Source organism: Chelonus insularis, unplaced genomic scaffold, assembly GCF_013357705.1.
Source record: "Chelonus insularis isolate UGA/USDA-ARS -01 unplaced genomic scaffold, ASM1335770v1 contig_179_pilon, whole genome shotgun sequence".
NCBI classification, from domain to species: Eukaryota; Metazoa; Arthropoda; class Insecta; order Hymenoptera; family Braconidae; genus Chelonus; species Chelonus insularis.
In genome coordinates, this window is record NW_023276414.1 from 5,338 (window position 1) to 20,150 (window position 14,813).

Below are 14,813 nucleotides of genomic sequence, written 5' to 3' on the forward strand. Positions count from 1 at the left end.
TGAATGGTAAAATTTACAATTATAATTACAATAAATGATCATTCATTATTTTTTTTTTGGTAAATTAAACATTCAAATAAAATAATAGTTACTATTATTATCACAACGTGGCGACACCAGTCAAGCAAAGGTTCTGTCAATGAAATTTCGTTTAATGTAGAAAAAAAAACTTTGATTGAATAATTAGAAATAGAATGTAAAAAGTGTAGTTAAAATAACAATATGGTTAAATTAAATAATAAGAATTTTTTGTCTAAATACTATATCGTTAAATAATTTTATAATATTTGGTGAAAATTTATTTTATATTACTCAGTTGACAGAAAAAAAGTGGCCGATGACAACTCTAAATACAATAAATAGAAAAAAAAAATAAAATTGTAAAATCATGATCAAATTTATAACATCAGTATTATTAGTTATCAAAAGGATGATCTGAAATGAAATTATGCCCCGTAAAGAAAAAACGTATGTGTAGTAAATTAAAGTTAACCTCTTTCTTTATTGCCAATTAAATATTATGTTTATTAATTGGATGATGATTTTTCTATTTGCTATTGATTTAGAAATGCTAAAACATGGGAACGAGAGCGAAGAAATCGTATGAATTTATATTTCAAAAACTTGGGAGATCTTTTGCCACCAAATCAAGAAGGCAAAAACCGAAACAAAGTGGACATTTTAATCCATGCATCAAAGTACATAAAAGACTTGACAAATCGTACAGAAGAATTGTTTCATGCACATGCAGTAGATGCACACAAAGAAGAACTAAATCGTCTGAAGAAGTTGGTGGCACAGCTTTATTCACGGACCCAATTACTATCAGCTCTTCTAAAAGATGCTGGAATTACTGTGCCAGCAGAGCCTGCTTTAGAAAAAATTTCTCCTTTGAAATGGTCCAACAAAATTAATGTTGAAGATGCTGAAAAATATTTAGATCGATTAAAAGAACGTAAGAATAAACAGTATTTTTATATATTTTAAATGAAAATAGATATTAATTGTTTAAAATAATTAATAGGGTCTAAAGCAGAGAAACGTAAAAGTAATTCAACTAAGCTAAAATTACCATCGAAGAGAAAATCTGCAACCAATTCTTCTACATCTTTAAAAAAATTAAATAATGATAAAGAAGCTTTAAATAACAATAGTCCGGTAGAAGATCAAGAAAATCATGTAAATAGTAGCAAAGATGAACGAGAAGAATGTAAAAATGACGTAGTATCAACAAAAAATCCTGAACTACGAAACAATACAGACACGGGTAAGATTTCATTTTCACAAATTGTTTCAAAAATAATAATAATCAGTTTCCTTTTATGCTAGTATCGACAAATGAACCCGAGACCTCTGAAATTAATGGTCCAAAATCATGTGCTGAAATACGAAAATTGGAATCAAAAAAAAAAGTAAAAAGAAAAAATAAATATGACGAAGAACAAACTAAGGTAATCAGTAACATATCAGCAATTAAAAATCAAAATCAGTCAATTACTAATTTAGTACCAGGAACTCTTATATTGTCAGGAGGAAAGATAATGCCTTTAATCACGCCATTAGCACCAAATATTTTGGTAAATAGCGCAACTTCATCTCCTAATTCAATTATTCTTGGTAATAATCAAACAAATCCTATGATCATGATGCAACCATTAACAAATCGAGTATCAGAACCTGTTGTTACTGTTAAAAATTCTAATATTGTTAAATCTGTACAGAAAGTTACCTTAAATACTGTGCCTAGTATACAAACGACTGTAGGAATAAATTCACATGATTGGGTATCAAATGTAAAATCAATTATTGAAGCAACTAAAATTGGAGGTCGAAAAGGAATTTTACCTAAAGGAAAAGGAATTACTAAGACAACAATGGCTTATAAAGTTCCAATCCCTGTAGTGCATAGAGAAATAAAAGCAAATAAAACTATAAATAACAATAATTCAGAAAAAATGGAAAAGAAAAATAAAATTAAAAAGGTCGTTAAACGAAAAAAATCTGATGAAAAGGAGAAAAAAGTAGATAACAATCAAAAAGAAACAGTGAATGATATAGAAATCATGTCAGAAGAATTTAGCAAAAAAAGAAAGAAAGAAAATGATTGTGAGAGCAATAGTCCACCACCAACTAAAATAATAAAAAATCTACCAGAAACGTGTGAATCCATAGAAAATTTACGTCATGTAGTCGAAAAAATAGGTGAAGCATCTGACGACATGATTGAAAAAATAAATGATCATGAAAAATGTGAAAATCATTCTCTAAATAATCTCAATGTAAAATCAGATAATAATTCTTCATTAGGAGAAAGAATCAAACAAGTTTTTTCAATGCCTGAAGTTAAAAAATCAGATAACGAAATAAAAGAGTGCTCTCTAAATACATTAAAGTTGAAAGAAACTGAGAGTGATTTACAACAAAGAGTACATCCAATTATTGAAGTTAATAAGCACCATAAAACTTCTAAAGTCTCTGATGAAGAATCTTTATTAATAAAATCAACTGAAATCGATTCAATAACAATTAAAAAGGATTCGAAAATATCTAATTCTTTGTCTGGTGTTGAAAAAGTTATTTCTAACGACGATATGGAGAAAGCAAAAGAAATGTGCGATTTGGATACTAGATTTGATAGTCTTTTACAAACAGCTGATGAACCTCAAGTAACAGTAACTCAAGATACTTCAATTATTGGAGATAGCACAAAAATAATTCTCAATTTAGATACAAATACAACAACTACAATGAAACCAGAAACCAGCCCACTTGCAGCGCAATCTTTGAATGAACCTCCAACTTCACCTTCTACAACAGAAGTTTCATCAGAAGTGATATCTAAAGTGAGTGATAAACTAAAAGAGAATGTTCCTAAAACTCTTTCTTATAATACAGAAAATAGTTTCATTCCAATTGGAAATCGTCCGGAGACTTTACATTCAGATTTATCAAATGATCTATTTGCTTCTCTACAAGTCCCATCTAGCTCTCACAATCCTGAATCTATCTCGCCTACAGCCGCTTTTCTAATGGCTTTTCCTTTAGTTTCATCACTTAATGGAAAGACTGAAGTATTAGAGGAAGAAATGAAAGAAGATTTAAAATATCATAGTCAAACCCCTCCAATGCTTTTACAAATTGGTGCAATAGAACCTAATAGTTTCAAAGTTAAAACAACTATTAATGATGATAAATGTACTATGAACGAAAAAAATATTAAAAATACACAATGTCAGTCTCAACAAGAGGTTAAAAATAATGAAGCTTCTTTAACAAAAGTATTACCTAAAATTATTAATAATGAAACATTCAAAGAACGATTGTATAAAGTAGTACCTTTTTCTAAACCTACAATGTCTGGTATCATTAATAGTTTTACAAACTCTTCAACATCAACTACGTCTAATAATACAGAAATGTCAACATCTGATGATAATATAGTTAAAAAAATAACTCAATTAAACAATAATTCTACTATAAATCTCATAACATTTTCAACTAGTTGTGAAACTACAAACAAAAAATTATCTGAAAAAACTGATACAACTTTAAATAAATATAATAATCAATCAGAACCATCATCTGATGGTGATATAAATAAGTTAGCTAAATTTACTACTACTACTACTACTACTACTACTACTACTACTACTACTACTACTACTACTACTACTACTACTACTACTACTACTACTACTACTACTACAACGACTAATGATAACAATAACAGCATTAATAATTCAAAATATCCATCTTTACCTGAATGTCTACCAAATTATTCAACATTCACTGGTTCCAGTGAAAATTCAATGCTTCCAATAGACAATTCTAAAATATATCAACATTCGATTACTGTAACAAGTCAAGAATATCAGCCAAGAAATTTGAATGAAACATCTTCTCAAAGCGTTCAGTACCAATTTCCTTCCCAAGATTCACAAAAAGTTTATGGTGAATCCCTTGGTACTCAAAATAATTATGTAATGTCAAATAAAAATTCTCAACTACCATACCATGAATATTCTATGGGTCACAATAAAAGTACTGCATCAACTTTAAATCTAACTTCATCACAATTAACATCAAGATCGTATATTGAATCCCGAAATAACAATAATTTATCTTCAACTTTAACAAACAAAATTTCAACTGCTGAAAATTCTTATCAAGGATTTCTATCAATGCAAATATCAAATAAAGAACAAGAAAATTTAAATCAGAATTATCCTGTACAAAGCAAACAAACATCACCAATGAACTCGTTTATTCCAACGAGCTCAACAGATCAAAGAAATAAATTACCAAATAATATTCGGACCAAAACATCAAATCAAGACAATTCACCAGTTGAAACATCAGTCAATTCTTCTGTAAATAAAATCAGTCCTGAACAATTTGTACACACGAATAATTTCTCGTATGGAACCAAAGATTCTAAATCAAACAATTTAATTGATGGAATGTTTCAAGACAAACGAAGTGAATTACAATCTTACGCTTCTTATCCTAGAGGAGAACAAAAAAAGATTTTTGATGGATCAACTCCATCGAATATTCAAATTAGTAAATCTCATAATCAAACTTCCTCACTTTCTCGATATCCAAATCAACTTCAACAACAATCCCAACATCAAACATTTGTAGCAACATCTAATTATAGTCAAAGTAGTGTAACAGATAATTCAGCAAAATCAACGACAACTGTTGCACACAATTCGTCTAACTTTAGTATACTTTCTTGGACAACGTTTTCACCGATTGGTGGTGGCACTAGTAACAATAATCTCGTTCAGTTTGAGTCTGGAACAGATCATGTGGATGATACGGAAGGGAAAACTATTTGTGAAAATTTCAATTATACACCCCTCCATAAAGAAAATGTTGGATTTGGCAATATCTTGCCCAGTGAATCTTTTGCTAGTGATTCAACTCTTCAAGGTGTTGATAAATCAAAAAGTAAATCGAATCAGAAGCAACAGCAATCATTTGATGATACTTCAAAGAATAAAAATAATATTCAATCAGTTACTAGTCAAGAAAAATCCAATCGAAACCATAATCCTAATATAAATGAAGAATTTAAATATAATAATGTAAGTGACAACAAAAATAAAAGTAAATTTTTGATGGATTCATCATATACGCAAACAGAATATGCAAATCTTGATCAACAACGTCACCAACATATAACTAAAAATCATCAAATTGTTACATCTAAATCTGAAAAAACAGGTTATTCTGAATCTGGATATGATTCTCAAGTTCCTTTTGATATTGGTGATACTATCACGCAATCAAAATGCTCTGATATTTATCCAGGAACGAATTACAAATATAATTCTGATAAAGAACAACATTCTCAAATAAAATATCAATCAATTCTCCAAACTCAAGCATCAACTCTTCATCATGACAATTCATTTAATGCTACAAAACAACAACAGTCTAATGTAAATAAAAAATCTGCTATTCAACAGCAACAACAAGCAATACGTCCACCAGTTAATTGGATGATGACTCCAGAAATTAAACACAACACTAATATTTCTGATCTAATTCTTCCACCTATTGGTAAAGAATTAGAATATTGTCAAAATAATATTTTTAGTCAGGCTTCGTCGTACAACCAAACTGCATCAAATCAATTTTATAATAATTATGAAGTTTCTGTGACAGGTACAAACTTTTCTAATGTTTCTACACTTCAAAATGATTCTAGAAGAATTGCTGATGGATTTTATCCAGAAGATCAGCCATTCTCTTGGTCACCATCAAAAAATCCTCAAAGTTCTGAGCATTCACAAGTAATGAAATCAATAGAGCAGCAAGTAGTTCCATCTACTTTACCTACTCTTGTCGGAGATTTAGCACTAGGCACAAATCTTTCAGAGAAACAAAGTTTTTTGTACGGACAAATGCCATCACGATCTAGTAATGACTTATCAAAAACATCGACTAAAGAAAAAGAACCGGTCGCAAATAGAGATTTTCACGCGATGTTAAATACTCAAAATATTCAACATGCTGCTCAAGGAACATCATTTTTATCAGTAAGTCAACTTGTAGAACATGAAAAAGCTGAAAAATCTCATCAACAAACAAATCAAAATGCACATCACCATCATAATCATCATCATCATCATCATCAACAACATCAACAGCCTTCACAACCTCAATCGAGAAAGCATCAAAGAAAAAGTAATACTAGTCCACGATCGGCTGCTAAAAGACAAATAGATATGAGAAAACAAACGAGTGATCAACAATTACAGCATTCTGATGATCAAAAAGTGTCATCTTCTCACGGATATAATGATCATTCTTATCAGCACTCACAGGCTTCAAAGTATCATCAAAATGATGTTTCCTGGCGAAATAGAAATTGTAAAAGTAATTATACTGCTGAGGCATTAATTGGTGTTAATAACACAAGTATTCATGATGGTGTTAGCTCTGATAAACAACTTCATACTCCTACTATTAAATTTCCTACTGATTATCCACAGAACAAATTTTCTAGTGGATTGTCAACAGAAATGGTTATGCCACCGATTAATTATTTAGCCAATCCAGAAGATGGAAATGGGTATGGGCAAGTGATGAATCAAAATTTTAATCATTCATCTTACACCTACTCTCCGAACGCAAATATTTATCCTAGTACTAACTTTATGACTGGAATTTCAAATACTCCTAGTAGTTATATGATGCCACTTCATGATAATCCGACTGATTATTTAGAGACAAATTCATTTCTTTTACCGAATGTCAACAATGTTACTGTCACATCTAAATCTGTTACAAACATATCTACCAGTATTTCATCTTCCACAACAACTAGAACAACTTCATCTACCATTAGTGGAACAACAAATGTTAAAAATCATCATCAGTATGGGGGAAATAAGCATCCCACGTGTGATAAACGTAATTCTTATTCTGCTGTTTCAAAAAAAACCAAGAGAAAGTCTGATTCTACTATGCATAATTTAGACTTTCCAATTGCTGGTGTTTCTACATCTATGGAAGATTATCATTCTCATACGCATCATCATCATCATACTCATACATCAACATTCTTACCACCACCTCCACCTCCACCACCGCATTCAAATCCCTTATATCAAAACCATTCCCATCCATCGACTGTAAGTTTGCCGCCAAATTCTAATCGTCGAGGAAGCTCCAGTAGTAACTCAGCCGTTATGACTCATCATCCATCGGGTACAAGTCTCACAAATTTTAATTTAAGCACTATTTTTCCGGAAATTAATGATAAGGTAAATAAAATTACTTTTCAAAACTCAAAATATAGAACTGGATATATAACAACAAATAATTATACTTATTACATTTATTTATTCAGGTACCAGGATACAAACCACCTAATGTTATTGCTCCAGGTTTGTTGCAAACAACTAATCATTCATCTTTAAGTTATTCTCAACGTGTAAATTATCCCGCAAATAATTCCCTTAGTCATGTGACCCAGGTGAGTAATCAAATTTTTTATTAATTAAAACAAAATATTTTAATACAAACCAAAATTTAATTAATTAGACTTCAGAGGGAGGACAATTTACGAGTGATTTACCAGCACCTCCCAGTGTTCTCCATTATAAAACTTGATAAATTACTCCGTAGCATGTGATGTTGTTTAATTCATGGGTTATTACATGACTAATAATCCAATAATTATTGATCCGTGTAAAAAAAAAGAACTATCTTTGTATATAAATCATTTTATGTAAAAAAATAAATTAATTATTTAAATAAAATTTATTGTAAATGTTTTTTTAAATTTAATATAAAAATATAAGGTGGTATTACTCAAATAATTATATCAAAATTTGAGGATGAATGATCGTTATTTATTCTATTTATAAATATTATAATTTGTTGTAAAAATGAATATTTGTTATTAAAAGTTTAACGATACATTGTATTTCACGATCATAAAGAAGAAAGACAGGAGCATAGTCACAAAACTGTTGTAAAAGTGCTCCAGCCTTAAGATGATCAACATGGAAGAGTCCTCTTCAAATATCTATATGAATTTAGATAAATAAAAGTTTGACATTCATATTAATTGACAATAGAAAATCACACGATACAATATTGGAAGGATTGAATGTAATTTTATTAATTAATTAAAAAGAGAAAAAGCTGTTAATACAAAATATTCAGAGGAAAGGAGGTGTTGGGATGGTGGAGGGACAAAAGAAATTGAGAAGAGTTGGTAGAATTTATGTTGAATTTATTATTGGATAATTGTAATGTGAAAAATTACTTATTCGTAATAATCGAAAATAAATGGATAAAGAATATGATCAATGCATCTTGGAAGATTTTTTTAGTTAAAGAAAGAAAAATTGCGATGACATAATTCTTGATAATATTCATTAGATGTTTTTTGCTTGAGACACCCCCGGCCCCCGTTCCCTTCACACAAAAATAAAGTTCCTTTGTGGGTCTGGGGAGCGTGATGCCTAACGATTTTGACTTCTATCTTGATGTTCGTGTGTTAAACCACACTCCCGTAGACTCTTCAAGGTTCGACGATCGCTAATGTCAACAGAATTGGATCATATTCTTTGTCACAAGCGCGAATAAACCTTGAGATCTTGAGAAATTCAAGTAAGAGAATTATCTTCATGAAATCATTCTTCGGCCACTTTCTCTTTTCAATTTTCTTTTTCATAACTTTTTTTCAGCAAAACTTCAAACTTCCCTCTATCATCCAATACCTCTTGATTCAAAACCTTATAAACAAACAAACATGTTAGAGAACTTACATTCGCTCTTTTACAATTGTAGTATTCTTATTAATATTATCCTTGTTTTTCTCAAATAATGATATTTGAAAATGATTCACATCACACTTTATGCATAAAAAGCCCTCCCATTTCTTTACAATTGATTTATTTTTGTGTCAATTAGTAATTAGCTCATTGATTAAATAATAAATCAAAACTTTATATAATTCATCTTAAAACTACAAGTAATTATTATAATAATAACTATCGCTTAAACCTTATCTTCATGTATTTTAATTAAAATTAATTTCCGTTTAACTTAATATAAACAATTGTTAAATTATGAAAATAAGGTTCTGTCTATTCATTCTGACCCTAATCACATAATTTCTTAATAATTGCTCGTTATGTGACTAAAATAAGCAACAAAAAGCTTGAGTTATAATTAAAATATAAATAATCGAGCATAAACAATTAGGTAAGAATAGAATAATGCAACTTTTATACTTTTGACCCTCTCCCGTTATAGTTAGAAGAAATAAGAGGGTCAAATGCTCAAGTCAGATAAATGGCTTCCGATACACCTGGCCCACTCGCATCGATACTCGAGTCTCTTTAATATCGACCTGAAATTCATTAAGCAACAAAAAAACTATGATTTTTTGACCCGTACATATTGTAAGGGCGCTCTTAGTTGCTATCGCCAAACGCTTAGACGCATTTCTTCACAAAATCCAGTCTCCCATTCTTGTCATCTTAAGTGGTTACCATAAATGGGACGGTTTTACGTGGATAACATAGACATACTGCCTATCCATATTTATATCGTATATAATCATTTTACTTGTTAATGAGAAGCTTAAAATCTTAATACAAACATGACTATGTGCTGTAAAAAAAATTTACTTGAAGAATAAAATAAAATCATTAACATGTTTTTAATAAGCTTGAAGTATTATTGAAGATATTTCCAACTTATAGGCCGTATGTCTATGAATGATATAGTGAATTAGGAATCATGGAAGGATCAGACTTACGTGGTGAATAAGATCGTGATCTTGAACGATCATAACGAGGTCTGCGACGGTTGTAGTAAGGGCTTGGTGATCGCCGATAACTGCTCCTATAACCCGAGCTAATAATAATAAAAAATTTATTTAATTATTACGTCTAAATATGAAATTATTTCAAAATTATCACTTACTCTCTGCGTCGTGGACCATTCCATCCTCTGTCATGTAAATATGTTGGTTTTCCCATATAAATTCCAGGTGTTGGAGTATGAGCTCGTTCAGTAATTGAAAAATCCACTCTGATTCGTCGTCCATCGATTTCCATCCCTTTACATTGTTCTTTTGCTACTTTAGCATCTTCACTTGATTTGAAGTATACAAAACAAAATCCTCTCGATCGACCCGTCTAAAAAAAAAGAATTTACTGATTAATTTATGTTCATCATATATTGTTCATATGCATATGATTATAAAAAAGTTAATAATACATAAACGTGATCATCAGATAACTAATTTTTTGTATTTAACAAAAAAATAATATTTAAATAAAACTTAATTTATTTCTATTATGTAGCTAGAGGCCTTTAACATGATTCATTAACTTTACAAGTGCATGTTCTAAAACTCTAGCACAATCTTCAATATACCAGAAAATGAAATTTCTGGATTAATGTCAATATTCGATTTTTGTCTTATATGGCAATAAACATAATTAATTTGGTTACCTTAGCATCAATAACAACTTCAACTCGTTCAACTGGCCCATATTTAGAGAAAATATGATGAATTTGGAGTTCTGTTGTATAAATCGATAATCCAAATACTCCTAAACAGCGTGATGGACATGGATTATCTCTATTGCCAACATGTCGTCGTCGTGAAGACATTGGGCTGCGTGAATGCGATCGATAAATGTTGCGGTCTCGTTCACGTGAATAACGAAAACGGGAATAAGAGCGTGAACGACTGCGGGAGTAACGTCCATCACCACCTCTGTATGGGGATCGGCTACGACTTCGACTCCGGCCTCCTGTATATTTGGTATTGCGGTATGGTTTTCGTCCACGTGACACTGAACGGCTACGTGACCTCGAATATTCTTTTACTGGTCGGTCTTTCCTTTCTCTTGACTTCCGCGACCTGGAGCGTGACCGAGAATCACGTAGACCTCCATCAGCAGTCCGAGGTCTTCTAGGACTTGCACTTCGACTACCACTGTGCTGTAAAATGATGAAAATGGTCAATTTTTCTTTACATTTTTATAATTTTATTGATCTTTTCTTACAATCATAATTGTAGTAGAGAAAGAGAGATATATTTTAAAAGGCAGATAGTTTGAAAATGTTATGACAAAATTATTATAATTTTGGTGAAGATTGACACAAATTGTAATAATTTTGAAGTTTTGACAATATATTAAATAAAAAAAGCAATCAAATTTTTCATTGAAAATCGATTGAAACCACTACCTATACATGTATGCGAAGAAAAAGCAGCTTAAAAATGAGAATAGTTTTGATGTATTAAAAGTGTTTATAAAGATATAAAATATACCTCAATGTCACTCATTTGTTGAGTCGTGTTACGGTTAAATTTTTGAGAAAATAAACAATGATTAACCGGTACAGATGTTCAGAAAAGTACTTGATGGCGTCACTGGACTATAATGGCGTACAGACGACGATTTCTTCTACCAGTATCATCGAGAATATGAACGACACGAGCGACGGAACATCAGTGTTGCAGAAAAAATGTACCAGTAACATCCGGTGTTGCTAGGAAACTTTTAAACTTCCATTTGATTGGTTGAGCCATGACTAATCATTATACAGTATACATAATCTATCGTTTTATAGAAATTACGCGTTATCGTATATTGGAAACTAGCCCAAAGTCGTTGATTGTATAGTTTCTGATCTAAAAATTATGTGCAAATTGATATTGTAGAATGCGTTATTGATGATGCTGTGAAGTTTTGTTGCTTAAATTTCATAGTTAATAAGCCAAATTAGTGTTAATTGGATAAAATAACAATTAAGTAATCTTCTGGATAGGAATCTGTAAGATCGAAATAAAAATATAATAAGACAATGGCAGATTTAATTGAATTAAAGATGAATATGGCTGCACTAAAACGCGTTGATCCATATATAAAAGATATCCTGGAAACTGCAACGCATGTTGCACTTTATACTTTCAATGCAGAAAACAATGAGTGGGAGAAAACTGATATTGAGGGTGCATTATTTGTTTATTCAAGAAATGGAGAGCCTTATAACAATATACTGATTATGAATCGGTAAAGTGAACTTCTCTATCTTTTTTTGATTCTTTTTTAATTCGTATCAAGTAGTTTATTACTAATGGTTTCATTTACTTGACAGGCTAAATACAAATAATCTTATGGAGCCAGTAACACAAAAATTGGACTTAGAACTACAAGAACCTTTTCTACTTTACAGAAATTCTAAATGCAATATCTACGGTATTTGGTTTTATGATAAAGACGAATGCATTCGCATTTCTACAATGTTAAAACAATTAGTAAAAGATTCAGAAGAAATTCGAAGATCAAATACAAACTTAAAAAATAAGAAACAAATAAATAATAAATCTAATTTTTCTAACAATGTTGATATATTCAGTATGCTTAGTAAAGCTCAGGAAAATTTTAATACTAGTAGAGAAGCTAATGGTAAACACGATGCTTCCAAATCACCTGGAACAAGTGAAAATGTAGGATCATTTTCCACTCCAAATACTACTGAAAGCAATAGAGGACTTTTTGATTGTACATCTCAGAGTGTAGCTGATTTTTTTGCTAAGGCTAAGGTAAAAAATTATAAATATTGATTGTAAAAGACGTTTGAATATAAAAATAGCAAAATATTTTACTTTACTTTTTTTTCAGGTAAACACTGTTCATTATAAACCAGATCATCAGAAATCACCTGGAAATGTTCATGCTGTAAGTGAAAATAAACCTATTTTACTTGCTCATCTTATGTCACATCCTGCGGCACATACTTTAGAACATATCGAAAAACAACAAAGATCAATTACTCCTCAGCCAGCTGGAATTCCGTCTGTTGTACCTCCGACATCAGTACCAATAAATGTAAATCTTACAAAAAATGGTACTCCATCAAGTAAAATAAAAAAACAAATTAAAAATACTCAAGACTCAGGTATTTCATCAGAAATGTTACAAGAACTTGAAAGACAGGCCACCAAGTCAACCGTTAACAATAATGACTCAAAAATTAGCTTCCTCCGAATACAATCCCCAATGGCAGCATCATTGTCTACTTTAACGAATCATCCACAAAATCCAAGCATGTTTAGTACCACCAGTGGACAATCAGCGACATATTCTTCAATACCAACACCTAACAAAATGAATAAATCTTCAGAGTTAACTGGAACACAAACTTCATTGGCAGATACAATTTCAACCTTGCCAATGAGATTTTCATCACTTGACATGGACTGTAAATCAATGGAATCTGAAGAAATATTAGGGACGCGAGGATTAACAGGAGGGATATTATCGTCAATAGCACCAGCGCTTATTCCTCCGGTAATGTTTTCTGCCTCTAGCCCATCAGAACCATCAAATCGACCATTGGTAGAACCTTTAACAAAAAATCAATTACTTCAAGCGATTAACTATTTGATTAAAAATGACCCAGATTTTATGATTAAATTACACGAAGCTTACGTAAAATCATTTAATGAAATTTTGTCGTAAATCTGCAAATTTATTAAAATTAAAAAGGTTACACAATATGGCATTGACAATGATACGGATAATAAAAAGAAAAAAAGATTATTGAGTACGTTTTTTTGTACAAGTTGGTGAATAGAAATTATTTATCATATTTTATAAATTTATTATCCAATCTATTATACATAAAAACTAGAAGTTAATGTCGATTATTTTAATCTGTGATGCAGACATATTTTTTTTCTTTAGTGATTTTCAAACTTGATTCCATTCAAAATATTTAAAAAGCTAGAGATCACACACAAACAGTATCCAAAAATGTCTATTTTTTATAAATAATAAAATACTGACAAGTTCAAACTTTAACAAATTATTTGACTCTTTTTTTTATTTCAAGCAACAATAGGAGCTGTAAGAATATTTTAGTGTTATTTTACTGTTGATTGTGATTATATTATCGGTATAAAATTAATAACTTACTCATGTGTGTTATATTCGGCTGTGGAGCAGCCAATTGCACTTTAATTCGTGGTGTTGATAATGTAACGTCAGTTGCCGGCACAACATGAACTGAAATTTCATTCATCTCGCCGGTGACTCGATTACTTCTACTGATTGTTGGGATTTCAATATTTCTACCAATCGTGATACTAGTGTGAAAGCTATGACGACAATTACTAACTACGTAGCTACTTATCTGTTATAAAAATCAATTATTATAATGAAGAAATAATCAAAATATTTATATAAAAAATATACTATTGTTCAATTATATTTAATTTTTAAAGTCTTACAGAAGATAGAATAAGAAGAAGTAGTAAGGCAATTCCCAGCCAAAAATACCAAGCTTCCCAAAAATGTTTAGGAGGACGTCGTTGTATTAAAAGACAACACTGGGGGTTACAACAACAATAAAGGCAATAAGATTTTTCAGCAGAGCATGTATATGATCTTATGGCTTCTAACTCTTCAGTTGAATTGAATCTTAGACCCAAATTACATTCATAAGCAAGTCGAGCCATTATTATATAGCCTACTCATTAATGTAGAAAATTTGAAGATCAATTTTACTGAGTATCTACCTCTTGATTGTTTAATTAATGAATCACTTTATCTGATAAATGGTAGTTACAATTGTAAAAGTATTTTTTTACAAACTTTATAATAATTGTTTATTTGTTTTCTATTAATAGATATAAACATACGTTAAAGTTTTTGTTTCTAGCAACTATAGACAACCACTATATAAAGTGAACTATGTGAACGTCCTTCTTGCTAGCATTATAATCAATACATCCCTGCTATTTATTCACGTAT

General features: G+C 30.5%; 4 protein-coding genes across 6 annotated transcripts; 2 read left to right on the plus strand and 2 right to left on the minus strand.

Annotated features, from left to right (window-relative positions):
- Positions 1–240: 240 nt before the first annotated feature.
- Positions 241–7,758, plus strand: LOC118064258 (serine-rich adhesin for platelets-like). The gene is made up of 6 exons (XM_035078737.1): positions 241–468; positions 567–955; positions 1,025–1,267; positions 1,330–7,280; positions 7,367–7,492; positions 7,561–7,758. The coding sequence occupies exons 1-6, from the start codon at positions 449–451 to the stop codon at positions 7,627–7,629; spliced, it is 6,798 nt and encodes a 2,265-aa protein (XP_034934628.1). The 5' UTR covers positions 241–448; the 3' UTR covers positions 7,630–7,758.
- A 482-nt stretch (positions 7,759–8,240) lies between these two features.
- tra2 (transformer 2) lies at positions 8,241–11,493 on the minus strand. 3 transcript variants are annotated; one of them, XM_035078748.1, is made up of 5 exons: positions 11,324–11,493; positions 10,495–10,989; positions 9,961–10,175; positions 9,794–9,891; positions 8,241–8,762 (listed from the first exon to the last, which is right to left on the minus strand). In XM_035078748.1, exons 1-5 carry the CDS (start codon positions 11,336–11,338, stop codon positions 8,737–8,739), a joined length of 849 nt encoding a protein of 282 aa, XP_034934639.1. In that variant the 5' UTR covers positions 11,339–11,493; the 3' UTR covers positions 8,241–8,736. The 3 variants fall into 3 exon arrangements, with proteins under 3 accessions (XP_034934639.1, XP_034934640.1, XP_034934638.1); XM_035078749.1 differs by having other exon boundaries at positions 8,241–9,382; XM_035078747.1 differs by having other exon boundaries at positions 8,241–9,891.
- Positions 11,494–11,647: 154 nt separating this feature from the next.
- DCP1 (decapping protein 1) lies at positions 11,648–14,250 on the plus strand. The gene is made up of 3 exons (XM_035078744.1): positions 11,648–12,068; positions 12,154–12,601; positions 12,681–14,250. The coding sequence occupies exons 1-3, from the start codon at positions 11,860–11,862 to the stop codon at positions 13,518–13,520; spliced, it is 1,497 nt and encodes a 498-aa protein (XP_034934635.1). The 5' UTR covers positions 11,648–11,859; the 3' UTR covers positions 13,521–14,250.
- On the minus strand, positions 13,933–14,797 carry LOC118064265 (uncharacterized). The gene is made up of 2 exons (XM_035078746.1): positions 14,291–14,797; positions 13,933–14,193 (listed from the first exon to the last, which is right to left on the minus strand). Exons 1-2 carry the CDS (start codon positions 14,516–14,518, stop codon positions 13,951–13,953), a joined length of 471 nt encoding a protein of 156 aa, XP_034934637.1. The 5' UTR covers positions 14,519–14,797; the 3' UTR covers positions 13,933–13,950.
- Between the last annotated feature and the right edge of the window lie 16 nt (positions 14,798–14,813).